This window comes from Octopus bimaculoides, chromosome 5 (genome assembly GCF_046866305.1).
Source record: "Octopus bimaculoides isolate indiv1 chromosome 5, ASM4686630v1, whole genome shotgun sequence".
Taxonomy (NCBI): Eukaryota; Metazoa; Mollusca; class Cephalopoda; order Octopoda; family Octopodidae; genus Octopus; species Octopus bimaculoides.
Genome location: NC_142932.1, coordinates 46,818,348 through 46,833,686, shown reverse-complemented (window position 1 = coordinate 46,833,686; position 15,339 = coordinate 46,818,348). Strand labels below are relative to the sequence as shown.

Sequence of the window (15,339 nt, the reverse complement as noted above, 5' to 3'; positions counted from 1 at the left end):
ACACAAGTATACAAGTATATATGACAGGCTTTTTTCAGTTTTCTCCTACCATATCCACTCACAAGAATTTGGTTGGCCTCAGCTATAGCAGAAGACACTTGTCATGTAGTGAGACTTAACTCAGAATTATGTGGTTGAGAAGCAAGCCTGTTGCTACACAGTCATGCCTTCATCATTATCATTTAGCATCCATTTTGCTGTATTTACATTGGTCAAATTGAATTTGTCAAGGCATGTTTTCTACACCTGGATGTCCTTCCTATGATCAAACTTCACCTGTTTCCAAGTAAGGTAATATTTTCTCCATGGCCAGAATGTTTTTCCTAGAAGACTGGAAATGAACAACCTTGCTTGTATGATGATGATACTTGTTTACAACAGTTATGTCTAGAAATGGGTACACTCAAACACTTTTATACATAAACATATATAAATACATGCACACATACACACATAAGGCTTCTTTCAGTTTCCATCTAACTAATCCACTTATAAGGCTGTAGACTTTTGTTTATGCATGTTTGGCTAACCATACAACTGGAAAGTTTATTACTCATAAATTGCTTGTTGTTGTTTAACCTCTGGTGAACCCTAAGGAAAGAACTCTATAATCAAAGATACTCTACCCATAACATAACTTTGGTGTCCTTTTTATGATGATATTTAAGGAGGATTTGGCTATTATTTGTAGCATTTTGAATTGTTTGTAATTTTTTGTTTCCTGTTTTAATAGAAGGAGGCTTATGTCAATTTTTTCCAGTGCATATAATAATTTTAAGTGTGCTAAATCTGAAGTAAGATTAAAATTATTTGTGACTGATTGGATGGTCATACAGTGGCCTCACTAATGTGATGATATATATATATAATTAGTGGGACCAATGTGTGTGTGTATGTACACACACACACACACACACACACACACACACACACACACACACATGTAAAGTGTGTGTGGATGAATGAATGAATGGATGGATGGCTATTATAGAAATAGGTATTTCTCTGAATGTTGTCATAAGATCTGCTTGTAACATTACTCACCTTTGCCCTCCTGTATCAAACAGCAGTCTTTTCCATTTTCAATAGTGCAGTGGTTAGCTGGATTTCTAGTAAAATGAAATTGTTAATGTGTTCCACAAGAAATGATCAACAAAGAGTTGAAATTAAAGAAAAAAACAACTTATGTTTTAGCTGTGGAATTTATTTTTTAAAAAGTATGTATGTATATAAAATATAAGACTAACTGATTTGTAATAACTTCATAACAGCATTTATATAGTTTGTTTAACGTAAGATTTGAACTGTATGTTATGATGACTTTATTGGTAATTATATTCCAACTTACTCCACTAATTATCCCAATCTGCTAGCCAGGATTGAATCTATAAAAAGAAAAGCACAATTTGATGCTTGTGAGTGTTAGTTTTTCAATAATTAATTGCTTTAAAATATATTTTATTTTCATGTATTATAACACTGAGTGATGACATGAAAGGCCTAATTCTTAAGTTACATAGTGGTTAACTGAATCAAGAATCTATTTATTGACCCTCATTGGGGAAAGTTTTCAACATCTTTGTTGCTGTGTAATAAAGTATATCAAATAATGTCACTATCAATGTGGTTAAGGATCATCACCATAGTTCTATCAGTATTAATGTATACAGTGATACATCTTTTATTTATTTTCCTATACTATATTTGTCAAATATGATATTTTCTACTTTTTGTTCCTCTAATCTTAACAAAGATTCCAGACTAATCAATGCTTTGGTCTTTTCACCAGATTATCTGTAATTTTTTTAATATATTTTTTACAATTTTTTTGTTACTTGCGTTTATTTATTGTGATATTTTTGTTTATATTTTCATTAGATAAAAATGTGATGTAAAAACTATTGACAATTTTGTTTTCCAAGAATATTTAGATAACTTTATAGAACAAAAGCTAATCAAACTTATACATGATATACAAGATTTATATAGGAACTAATTCATCTCTTCGTTCATATATAAAAATTGATAAAGAACTAAAATTTGATGAAATTTATTGATTAAATATTCCAAGTGATCATTAAAGACTATTTAATTATAGCTGCAGTTGCTAAGATTACCTGCATAATCTTATGGGATATATGGTGGCCAAGGACTTATGGAACTGTGCTAGATTATTTTGCTTTACAATAAAAATTACTCTCTAAAAAGACTTAAATTCAAAACCTGTCAGTAATGATTTTTTGTTGTTGTTTTTTTTAACATTGAGACAACACACTTAAGTTAACAGTATGAAACAGATTGTTAATATTTTCATGAACCTCTCATGGTAGCATGATAGTAGATGAAACATAAATCTCCTTTGGCTAGGATACCAGTTATCCATTAGAGGATTTGAAACCAACATTGCAAATCAGTGGTAAGATATGAACCACCAAACCTCTCAGTTAGTTGTCAAATACCATATTGATTCAGTCATCTGTAGCTTTATCTCAATTTACTTACCAAAAACATAGCTTAATGGTTGTCAATTTTACATCAATTTTACAGAGCTACAACTGTCTTCTTGGTCAATTGAGAGCTAAGTGTCTTGATCATAAACATTATGCTAATGTTTTAAATATTTTCTATTAGCAAAGGCATCTTTGAGGAACAGTAAACACAGTGAATTAGCAGGATCATTAGGACATTGGATAAAAGGCCTTGCCTTATTTGTTCTAGATCTTTACATTCTGAGTTCAAATTCTGTTGGGGTCAACTTTGTCTTTGATCCCTCTGGGGTCAATAAAATATAATACCAACCAAGACTGAGGTTGACTTAATCAACTAACATCCTCCTTGCAATTTAGGACTTATGTCTATGACAAACAATTATTATTATAATCATTAGCAGAAACCTTGAAACATCTGGTAAAATACCTTGTGGTATTTAATTTCAACTCTTTTATATTCTGAGTTCAAATTCGGCTGAGGTCAGTTTTGACTTTGTTCCTTTTAAGTATTGATAAAATAAAGTAGCAGTCAAGTACTGGGGTCAATGTAATTGACTGACCCTCTCCTCTAAAATTTCTGGCTTTGTGCCAAAATTTAAAAGAATTATTAAGAATATGGTGAGCTTGCAGATCGTTAGCACACTGGACAAAATCCTCAGCAGCATTTCTTGTAGCTTTACATTCTGTGTTTAACTTTCAGTCCTCGTGCTTATCGAAGAAAGAATTATTATGAGGAAAATGAGAGCAGTGGATTAGCAGAATTGTTATAGCATTCCCAAAAAACATGTTTTGTGGTATATGTTTAGGCACTCTATGCCCTGAGTTCAAATCCTGCTGAGGTCAACTTTGCTTTTCATCCTTTTAGGTGTCGATGAAATAAAGTACCAGTCAGGAACTGGAGTTGATGATACTGATTAACCACATCACCTTAGAATTATTGGCCTTTTACCTAAGTTAGAAAAAGTTATTATTATTATTATTACTATTATTATTATTATTATTATTATTATTATTATTATTATTATTATTAAGGCAGTGAGCTGGGAGAATCATGACCATGCCAGATGAAATGCTTAGCAGCCTTTCATCCATCATTATATTTGGAGTTCAAATTCTGCTAAGGTTGATTTTTACCTTTCATGCTTTCGGGGTCGATAAATTAAGTACCAGTGAAACACTGGAGTTGATGTAATCGACTAGTCTCCTGCCCAACACATTTGAGACCTTTTGCCTCCAGTAGAAAGGATTATTATTACTATTATTATTATTATTATTATTATAATTATTATTATTATTAAGGTGGTAAGCTGGCAGAGATATTAAAATGTTGGAGAAAGTGCCTAATGGTATTTCTTCTGACTCATTTAATTCTGAGTTCAGATTCCACTGAGGTCGACTTTGCCTCTCAACCCTTTGGGGGTCAAGGAAATAATCACTAGTCAAGCGCTGGTGTCACCTCCCACAAAATTTCAGGTCTTGTGCCTATAGTAGAAGGAATTATTACCAAAACAGAAAAGGTTACAGAATCTGAAGAATGTGAAAAAATAAAAATAAAACTAAAAAAATGGTTTGCAACATTCTGTTATATTTCTTTTTGCTTTGATTTCATATTCATCTTTGGGTGAGAATTTTATAAATTAAGTGCATGTCAGGTACTAGGTTGATTTAATCAAGTAGATCTTTCGCTCAGTATATGGGGTGTTGTACCTATGAAAAAAAAAATTCTTTATTATGGAAGATGGTGCATAGTAGAAACGGTAGTGCTGAATGAAGGGCCTTATTTTTTTATTGTTTTTATTTAGTGTTACACTCTTTTCACATCTGAGCTCAAATACCTCAAGGTCAATTTACTTTTAATCTTTCTGAAGTGAATTAAGTAAGGACTACCATTACTAGGGTAAATTTAATCAAATGCATTCCTCTGTCATTATTATTATGATCATTAATTATTATTATTATTATTATTATTATTATTATTATTATTATTATCATTATTATTATTATTATTATTATTATTATTATTTCCCCAAGATTGACTTTGCCTTTCACCCTTTTGGGGTTGATAAATTAAGTACCAGTGTAATCGTTTTATCCCCTCCTCCAAAATGGCTGCCCTTGCGGTAAAATTTGAAACCATTGTTATCATTATTATTACTATTATTATTATTATTATTATTATTATTATTATTATTATTATTATTATTATTCCACCAAGGTTGACTTTGCTTTTCATCCTTTCGGGGTCAATAAAATAAGTACTGGCTGAGTACTGGGGGGTGATGTAATCAACTATCCCCTTCCCTCAAATTTCAGGTTTCTGATCTTGTGCCTATTGTAGAAAGGATTATTATTATTATTATTATCGTTAGCGAGCTGGTAGAATTGTTAGCAAGCTGGGCAAAATGCTTAGTGGTATTTTGTCTGTCGTTACGGTCTGGGTTCAAATTCTGCCAGTGTCGACTTTGTCTTTATCTTTTGAGGTTGATAAAATAAGTACCAGTTGAGCACTGCGGTTGATGTAATCAACTTATCCCCCTCTAAAATTGCTGGCCTTGTCCCAAAACTTGAAAGTATTATTATTATTATTGTTGTTATTTTTATTAATGTTATTATTATTATTATTATTATTATTATTAGATAAAGAGAAGAGTTCTTTACTTTTGTATACGATTGACACAATCCATCACTAAGGTAAACATAGCTGACGTAATCCATCATCAAGGCCAACTTAATAACAAAAAGCGCAACTCGAAAGTAACTTATTTATTTTCGCTTTGAACAATATATTTCGGCATCTCGTGTGCCTTCAACAGGTTCAAAATAAGTGTCAGTCTAAGAGCTCTCATAGACTTCTTCAAGTTTCACTTGGAAAGGAAATTGAGAGTGGAGAGGAAAGTGCTGTCCTTGAGTGAGTTTATTGAAAGGTGGGTGAAAGTTGAGAAAATGGCAAGAGTGACCTGTGAGTTGGAGAGAAGGAATTGGAGAGGGCACTTGCTCCTAGGGTTTCAGAAAAGCCTCAGACAGTGGGCTTCCTCGATTATCCCTAGAGGCCTTCCTGTATCAGGAGAGCTACAGCTCTATTATCCTCCCTGCCCTTTTTTTTCTCAAACCTTTGTATGCTATGCATACGTCCCTTCTTTTTCAGTGTATACCGTATACACTTACGTTCTATTTTTTTTTATCCTTTCATTATATGTAAATAACCACAGTTTATGTCTATCTTTGTATTGACCCCTCACCCTTCGCCCTTGTGGCAAATAAATGAAATCCTCATCATCATCATTATTATTATTATTATTATTATTATTATTAGAAAAGGTGTTGGTAGAAATTCCATTTGCTGTACTCATTGCAAGCTATGGACTCATAAGTGGTACAGTGGAATCACAGGAAGGTCAATAGAGAAAGTAGTCTTTGTGTGTGTTTGATGTGCAGGTACATGAACACTAAGGATGTGCAGGAAGTAGATTCCCTCAAATGTGCAGGGGAAACCTTGGCAGTAGTAGATAGCTTTCATTATCTAGTCGACCAAATTAGCAGCAGTGGATGTTGGTCTGAAAGCATAATTACTAGAATAAGAACTGGCTGGGCAAAGTTCACAGAGCAATAACCTTTGTTGCCCACAAATGGCCACCCCTTCAGATTGAAAGGCAGATGATACGATGCTTGTGTGTGGACAGCTATGCTACATGACAGCAAAACATGGACTGTGACAGCAGTGGATATGTGAAGGCTTGAATGAGATGAAGACAACATCCAGTGGATGTGCAATGTTAGTGTGCATGTACGGCAAGTGTAAATGTTTTCAGAAGCTTTCCTGCATTAGGGGGACTGCATCATCCATTTGTACACTTATCCTGTATACTAGTATATTTTTTATCTCATTGTCCACCTTTTCCTTTCTTCCTCTCATCTTTTATGTGAACCCTCACACAAATTGTAAACTGTCCTTGTCGTGTCCCCTTTATCTGATCTCCTGTGGCAGATGAAAGAACTCATCAACATCATAATCATTATTATTGTGTTTCAACACAGTTTAATGTGCATATTTTTGCACACCTTGCAGAATTTCGATTTCTCACATGCTTAAATGAAGTAAAAGATATAGAAAGCATTTCTCTGCAAATTCTTTCTTTACAAACACTTCTGGATCACTCTGGAGATAACTCTCATACCAAAGGCGATGCAAAATATGTTATTTTAGGACACTTTTAAACAATGTCTTGTGTTCAAATTCAACCTAAGATGGCTACTAGCCAGAGTGAAACAACTCCCACTAAGAAAGTCAAATGAATGCAACAGTGTAGAAAACATTAAAACAGAGAAAAAGTTAAGTGGACTGAGGGACAAAAAAACATGCATTATGCAGAAAAAATAACAATTTTACAGATAACAATGCCATGTTACAAATGATGATAAAAACAACAGCAATAACAATAAAAATGTATGCAAATTTTATCTAATGAAAAAACAATCAGCTTAAACTGTCAGTTTTTTGTCTGTCAGCACTGCTAATAACAAACATAACAAACATGAGCCAGCAAACTGAGAAGCATTTTGCTTCACTGGATTTTGCAAGCTTGAAGTCTGTCCCTGCCAAGACTAATCACCCAACAGTAAGAGTTGAGAAAGGATATCTATCTTTGCATTGCCAAAAATGGAACAGGAGTTCTTGTGCAGCTCATCACCACTCAAATAAATAAATAAATAAAAAGAAAAAACAAGACAAAACATAATACACTAACAAAAATTTAGAATAACACATAATTAGATGTAGCCCTGGCTGATATGTGGAGAAATGTCTCTTTTGTTAGTTTAAAGCAGGCCTTATGGAACCATGTACCTAGTTTTAAAGCTGAGTATTGGGCAAAGAAGCTAGCTGAGCCAGTGTATCACTCAACTTTCCATACATAATGTTATAATATGTGTTTGATGTGATAGGAGGATTACAGCCAAGAATACTGACAAATCTCCTTTGTTTGCCATTAGTTTTGGTAATCTGGAATGACAAATTTTGGGGTGGGGTCTCAATAGACATGCATATTGGCTTCATCATCTCCTTAAAAAACTACAAAGCCACATTGAATTGTTTGCTATCAAGGGTGCTGAGGGAAAGGCTATAAAACTGGTGGGGCAAGGCTGAAGGCCTAGCTACTAGGTGTGTGGCAGTGAAGGCCTTTTGAGCAGAACAGCTGCCCAGAACAACTCAAGAAGCAGAGAGAGTGATGATATATTTTGTGTATAAGAATTTTACACCATTTTCATTAACAGAATTATTTTGAGCCAGTGAGAGAGCTTTTGTATGTTGGCTAAACCTGTAAGAAATAACAGTCAAATCCTCCTTAGATCACACTATAACAGTTTTTAAAATGGAAGAACACAAATGGACAGTGTAGTCTTAGATAGATTAAACCTGAAAGCATTGTGCCTATGGAAAAAAAAATGGAATGGTCACAACTAGAATTCCTTTAGTTATATCTTCTTAGTCAGGCTGACTTGAAACTAAGCAACAAGCTTATCACAACCACCACCAACTCAACAGCAGCAACAACAACAACAACATGTCTACCTTCAATAACAATCTCCTTACAACAGGGGTTGGCAAACCAGGGTTAAATTACCCAAGTGGGGTAAAAATGAAGTTCTTGGTGGTAATGAGAACTCATTAAAGATAAGTAAAATTATATAAATAACATGTTCCTTGTCACAACAGAAATTTTTCCTGTGGAATGAGGAGGAAGTCAAAAAGTTGCTGCCTTTTGAAGCAATCTACCTTTGTGAACAAGGATTTTCCTCTCTAATGAACATAAAAACAAAGCAGAGTAATCAATTGGACTTTGAAGACTGTATTCAAATTGCTCTGGCATCAAAATTTCCCAATTTGGTGTAATTGTAATAAAAATGAAACAATATCATTTCTTCAAAACCTGAAGTGGAAAAGTTTCTAGAAAAATCCTTTTGTTTCCTAATGAGGGTATTAATTATTTTATCACATTTGTTTTATACTTGTTTATATTCATAATTGTATTCTCCATATAAATAGATTCAATAAACCTTTTTAATTCTCAGTATCTATGATTTTCTTTTTTTCAAATGAAGGGAGTAACATTGGCGTAAATAAATATATTTTGGGGTAATTGTTTAAAAAGTCCCCCAGCCCCTGCCTTACAATATCTGTCACAAACATCAGCTACATCACAGACATAAAGGAACTCCTCTACCAGTGGTTCTTAACCTGGTTGGCAGTTGTTAGGGAAACCAGATGCTTTAGAGTGTTTAGGAATTTTCTTAGAAATAAAATATTTAAACTAAATACAATACTTATACTTCAAATACATTTTCAAAATCATCTGTGATGACAGAATATGGAAAGGAGGTTCTGTTAGCAGTGAACATGAATTGGATTCATAAGATGTTAGCAATGTCCAATATAACTTCATTATGTAAGTCCTTGTTTTCTTGCTTTATTTAATAATATACATAAAAAATTAACATAGAGACCCCCAACCCATACTGTGTATCGAAATTATTTTCACACTGGTAGCTGCCATGATTTTGGCACAAAACAAACCAGTTGAAGCGCAGACTTCAATACGACAGGTTGAAGGTCTCTATCATGGTAACATGTGCTGAGGAAGCTGAGGCTATTTGCCAGTGCAGAAACCGGTCCACATGAGTTCAAATACTTGAATGTATGCCGGGAGATTCTCTTAGCCCATTTGCCTTTGGATGGTTGATTTCTGTAGTTATTACTTGTGTATTTTGGTGACTTAAATAAGAGTTTTGACTGTTATTTCCAGCAAGTAGACATACTTAGTATGTCCTTTGATTAATTTTAATCCTTCAGTTATTCAATGCTTTGGGGGGGGGGCTGCAATCGCCTATATTATTGGTTCTGTTATCATTTTTGAATTGTTACACTAGATAATAACAGAGTCAATGATATCTTAGCAAATTATTTTTATGTGAATTATGTTTTCTTGTGAATTATTTGCTCCATATATATATATTTATATATATAGTAGTGTATAAGGTGAGAGTATATAAAGATGAACTCCAGCTCTCAAGAATTTAGATTACATTTAAAATATAAGTTTTGAACTATACTCACTACTTAAGACTATTTGGCACTATTTCACACCAGTTATAAGTGTTGGCTTTTTGTTTAATGTATAGGAAACTTTTACAATGCAAACATATGTCTTTGTGACATGTTTTAATATATGCTGAACCTAAAATCAACACTTGAAACTTACAGTTACCTACAATTAATTATATAAAGGTTATGAAAGTTATAAAGTATTCTTCTTGTTGATGAAAATGATATTCCAGTTGTTATTGAGGCATTATATGAGTAGTTTGGCACTTAACGTTGATGCCACCTCAGTATTCCTTTAACAGCCATGCTAGCGTCCAGTAGAACACATTACTAAGCAACACAATCTTTATTAAACTTCAGCCTATACATTTCAAATAGGCGCAAAACACTGCCAATTACTTATCGTTATCAACATCTAATATACCTGGTTGATGTAGTGTTAATACTAGTTATATCGTTTAATGGTTGTCTCTCAAGTCTGAAGAAGACAGTTTTGCAATTTCTTGCTGAACAATCTGCATGGCTGATTTATTTATAGTGACAAAATATTTGTGTTATACATTATCTCACTTCCTCTATCAGATCGACATTGCCTGTAATGGTGTACAATATGCTACATGTCAGATGTCGAAGTGATCACAGAACAACATGAGATGAAGTGTTTTGCTCAAGAACAAAACATAACACCCAGTTCAGAAATCAAAGCCACAATTTCACAATTGTAAGTGTAACACTCTAGCCACTAGGCTGTGTGTCTTCACATGATATCACAGAAGTATCAATTATTTTACAGCAAGTCACATGTTGCCAGTTATTAATTGACTTATGGTATGTATAATGATATACTGTAATATATCAGAAATGTTGCTATAAAGCATACAGCAGGTATTTTTCTAAATTTGTAAATTATATTTAGCTTCATAGAATGTTATGGTTATGCTTTTATACTTTCATATGAGGCTCATGCTAATGTCGGAAGGGTAGAATTAAGGTTCAAATTGCATCAAATACATAGTCATATATAGTAACTCTTGTGGAAATTACAAAATGATAAAATTAATCTCACAGAGATTATAGATTTTAAATTACTTTTATTATATTTGAAACTATTGATCAGTGAAATGTTAAAAGTGTCATATACTAAACTTTATAGTGGTATACTTTGCAAGATGCCCTGCTGTATAACATCAAGATGTGTGCATAGAGTTATGCTTGCATGCAACCTTCTGCAGTCACTTAACACTTAGAAAAGTGTTTTAAGTTTTCAAAATATTCTAAAATAGCAAGTGATTATTACAGTGTAGTTTTTGTCATTATTCTTTCAGTTGAGTTTTATTTAAGCTGCACAATCATTAGAACAATGTTCTGTTTTCTATAAATCCCATTTGAAAGAACAAGTTGTAAAATTCTAATCCACACACATATGTTGTTTTCACAAATTGACAACTCCTGTCCATTTCAATCTAAAGAATTTTTGCTTTCTTTTGTTTTTGATGTTATTGAATGTACTTTTAATTTACAAAAATAAAGTTTTTCAATTTCTTTGTAAGAACAATTTATCAAAATGGCTTTATTAAAATTCCAGATTTCTTTTGTCCATTGAACATAATAAATAATACAGTTGCATTTGAATTTTATTCATTTTTGAATTTTTTTAATGATAATGTTGAACTGAAGATGTTCCCATAATTCTCTTTGTCTTTCCATGTTTTGCTCTTCTTTTGAGCTTTTAGTGGTTATTCATTCTCTTAAACTGACTTACCTGTTATGTGTGGTTTTTGTCTTATTTTGTGTGTTCTACTTCAAAAAATATATATGTATACACACACACACAAATATATATGTATACACACACCTATATATGCATACATGCATATATACAGATATTTCTATATATATATATGTGAATATATTGTATATATGTATGTGTGTATGTGTATACTTCTCCTAAAGTTTCTATTGCCATTCTCTCAAATGCTAAGTTAATTCCCGAGGCAATGGTGGTAGCTGTCACAACACTCTCTGTTATTTCAGATTGCTTGTACTTCAACAACAAATGGTTGGTGGGGAAAATGTCAACAACAAAGAAGTAAAAGAGAGAAGGAAGAAAAAAATGAAATTCGCTGAAGAGAGAAAGAGAAAACTTGCGGGTAATTTGAAGTATTTTCCTGCATCCTTGTGATTTTTAAAGTTCTATTATAAACATTTCTACTACCACTGTATCTCTACATGTGCTCTTTTCTTTATTAAATATTTGTTTTTGTTTTCCAGTGTGTAAGATTTTTCTTGTAATAATCTAGAGCTTTAATCTCTTGCAAAACGTTATAATAGTATGAACTAGAAAATTATGAATTTTAATAAGATTGAGACAAGCTTTTGTCTAAAAATAATTTATCTATTATTTTATATGCAATGTGAAAAACTGCTAAGTATTTTCTTCATATATTTGCATTTGAGGCAGCATGATTTATACATCAAACTGTATTTATTGAAGCTACATACAACCTAATAAATAATAATGAAATTTTGAAAATAATTAGTTTTATTGTAGGGCTGTTTGTTGCACTTCATTACTTTTAAACTAGCTGAATTTAAATATTAGAATCTACTGGAATTTTAAATTTTTTACATTCATTAGAATTATTTAAAGTCTTTAGAAATGCAAGTTGAAATCTTCATGATGATCCAACAGGATTTTGGAATGGGAAAATGAATTAATTTCTTAATGGGTACCAAGATTATTTTTGTTTAAATATCTTTCCTTCTAAATATTTTTAGTAAAGAAATATTTGGCTTCATAAAATGTTTAACAGATTCCAGTTTGTATCATGCTGATGATTTCTAAAAAGGTTGAAATAGTACTGTACATGATTACCACTGACTAGAAATTTTAGGAACTTTAAGTTGACAAAAAAAAACATTTATGTGAATTGTGTGCATCTTTTTCTTTATAATTTCTTGAATAAAATTTCTAATTCTACTAAATATTAGAAAGAAATTGTGAAGGTACATGGCTTAGTGGTAAAGGGTATTTGGCTCGCAATCATAAGGTTGTGAGTTTGATTCCTGGCAGTACATTGTGTCCTTGAGCAAGACACTTTATTTCATTGCTCTAGTCCACTCAGCTAGTAAAAATGATTAGTGCTTGACATTTTGTGTCATATTGAATCTTCTTGAGAACTATGTTGATGGTACACATGTCTGTGAAGTGCTCAGCCATTTGCCCGTTAATTTCATGAGCAGGTTGTTCTGTTGACTGGATCAACTGGAAACCTCATCATCATAACCAACAGTGTCAGTTTTGGAGAAGAAGATTATTATCTCCCTTGTAATGGATGTTCATTAGGGAAAGACAAGTATTTAGAGAATGGTTAAGTCTAAATAATATTTCTACTCCCTGGGCATGTGTAATAAACAGAACCAACTGCTTGTCTTTTCCTGACTGAAGGTACCACTAATTGATAAACCGCTTTGTGACTTTATGTTGGGTAATGGAAAGTGAGAATTAGCATAAAAAGTTATGATGGGAAATTTAAATTGTTTTGTATACATAGTTTGTTGAGAGCTTACAATTTACACTGTGGGGCTTCCATAAAATTTGAGTGGTATCATTTAAAACCTACAACTCACAAGCAGCTAGTTGAGTGCTTTGGCAAAATCCACAATTCTAATAGCATAATTATTTTGAGATTCAGTTTAGTAAAGTGCAACATCAGATGTCATTGTACAGTATGAAAGTATATTGAGGAGGTTAGGTGATCATGTAAACATTTTGTTATTTTGTTAATGCTTGTGGTGATGGACAAGGAGAATTCTGTTGAAATACACATACTTTCTCTAAAGTTTCTGTTTTAATATGCCAAATAGGTTATATGTGCATTTTATGGAAGAATAAGAAGTATCATTAAAATAGAAATCTTAAATTAAATACATTACTTCTGACTAGCTTTCATTAATATGAAAATCATAAATAGATGAAGAATAAAGGAATCTAAGCAATAGGCAATCAGACCAAATAAGAAATGTCAATATGAAAAAAAGTGCCTGTTATAGAACCTGGACTGTTTAAAGGAAATTTTATTAATGAATCTTCGAGATTCTCAAATATATTTCACTGAAAATTTCCTCTTTATTTATTGGCTGACCTTTACATTTTCTTATGAAACTGGAGAAGTGACTAAAAGACATACTAATTGGTCCAATAATCATGAAGGTATTACTGAGACATGGTAAATGAATAAATGTCAATTCCTTAACCGATTTGAGATGTGGATTAAGCTAATTTGAATAACATCAAAGAATTGTGTAGCAATCTAGTCTTTTTATTCAAAATTGGTTTGAATTGATAAAATTTCATTAGAGACTGTTATTAGTTTATAATTAATCATTTCTAACAGATTTCATGATTATTTCGAAAATTAATTTCAGCATTATTTTATATAAAACATTAACATTCATTCATATAAAATGATCAACTATGGATTTAGAGCTAGCTAAGATGATGTAAAGTCAATGAAATTACATGATAATCCGTAATATTGAATTGCAATAACTTCCTTTAACACTAAGGTGAAGCAGTAATACTAAGCAGTTTAACTGATGCCTGTAGCATCTTAGATAAAACAGTAGATTGTTATTGCTTAACTCACTACATTTTACTGATGAGTACCTGAAAACCTTTAACATTATAACCTTACAAAATGTAAAATTTGTTAAAATACAAAATACATAAAGGTTTATGATTTACTAGTTCAGATAATTATATCATGTTGACAAGTGACAGAATGCAAGCACCACAAGTGATATAAGACAAGTGGCAGTGATGTAAGAATCATGTTGTAAGGATATCTTAATAAAAAGTATAAATGAATTAAATTAAATGGCTTGAAAGGGAATTGGAGAGAATAAGGGATTACAAAATCAAATTATCAACAATTAGGGCCTTAAAGAAAAAACTACTTACACAAATAAAGTTAACTGGTATTAGAACTCACAACATAAATGGTTACAGAAAACGGTTTGCACATGGATTGCCAAATTTATAATAAAGAAATATATAGTTCTTGAGAGCTCACAGCTCTAGTACTATTGATATGTGATGAAAATGTTGAGGGAAAGAATTACAATACAGATTCTTCAAAACAAGCCTACCTGGAGGAGACCTATGAGCAGAACAAAAATGAGATGGTTGAATAATATCCATAGTCTCAGATGGTCATGTTTGAGAATCCATCCAGAAAGCGTAATGATGGTTGCTTCTGAAGGATCTTATGGAGGAGGTACCTGAGACTCCATCCTACAACCATTCCAGTAATAGTGAGTGGAGAAGATGGATAAATAGGTATATGGATATATAGTCTTTCCATAATTAAATCTGAAAGCCAAAGTGAATGTTATGTCATCGTAAGAAGCTTGTGGACACTAAATCTATAAGGTCAAAAGGCTATTGTTTTTAGTAGAAAAGTTGATCTTGGATAAAAACTGTAAAATATACTTAAACATGTATATGTAAAAATGGTTTCCATGTATTGTATGTGCTTAGTAAAATGATAATAGGAATTAAATGCAAAAAGTTATTATTGACAAACATCATCATCATCATCCAGTGTTTTAAATCCAGGTTTTGTCCCTGTTAATGGGTGTGGCTGGATCTACCTCAATGCTGTAGCAACTGCCCTCACACCCTCTTGACATCTTGCCCAATTTAAGGGTTGGTTTGCTCTTCTCAAACCAACCCTACCAATCTCCTCC

The 15,339-nt window shown here is 32.3% G+C and overlaps 1 protein-coding gene across 3 annotated transcripts in view; it reads left to right on the top strand.

Annotated features, from left to right (window-relative positions):
• Nucleotides 1-15,339, top strand: part of LOC106870492 (osmotic avoidance abnormal protein 3) — a 906,658-nt gene that overhangs the window by 685,645 nt on the left and 205,674 nt on the right. For all 3 annotated transcript variants that reach the window (XM_089352196.1, XM_089352197.1, XM_089352198.1), the window contains one exon: nucleotides 11,623-11,738. In XM_089352196.1, the coding sequence (XP_089208322.1) occupies nucleotides 11,623-11,738 (116 nt within the window). The remainder of the gene's footprint in view (nucleotides 1-11,622; nucleotides 11,739-15,339) is intronic.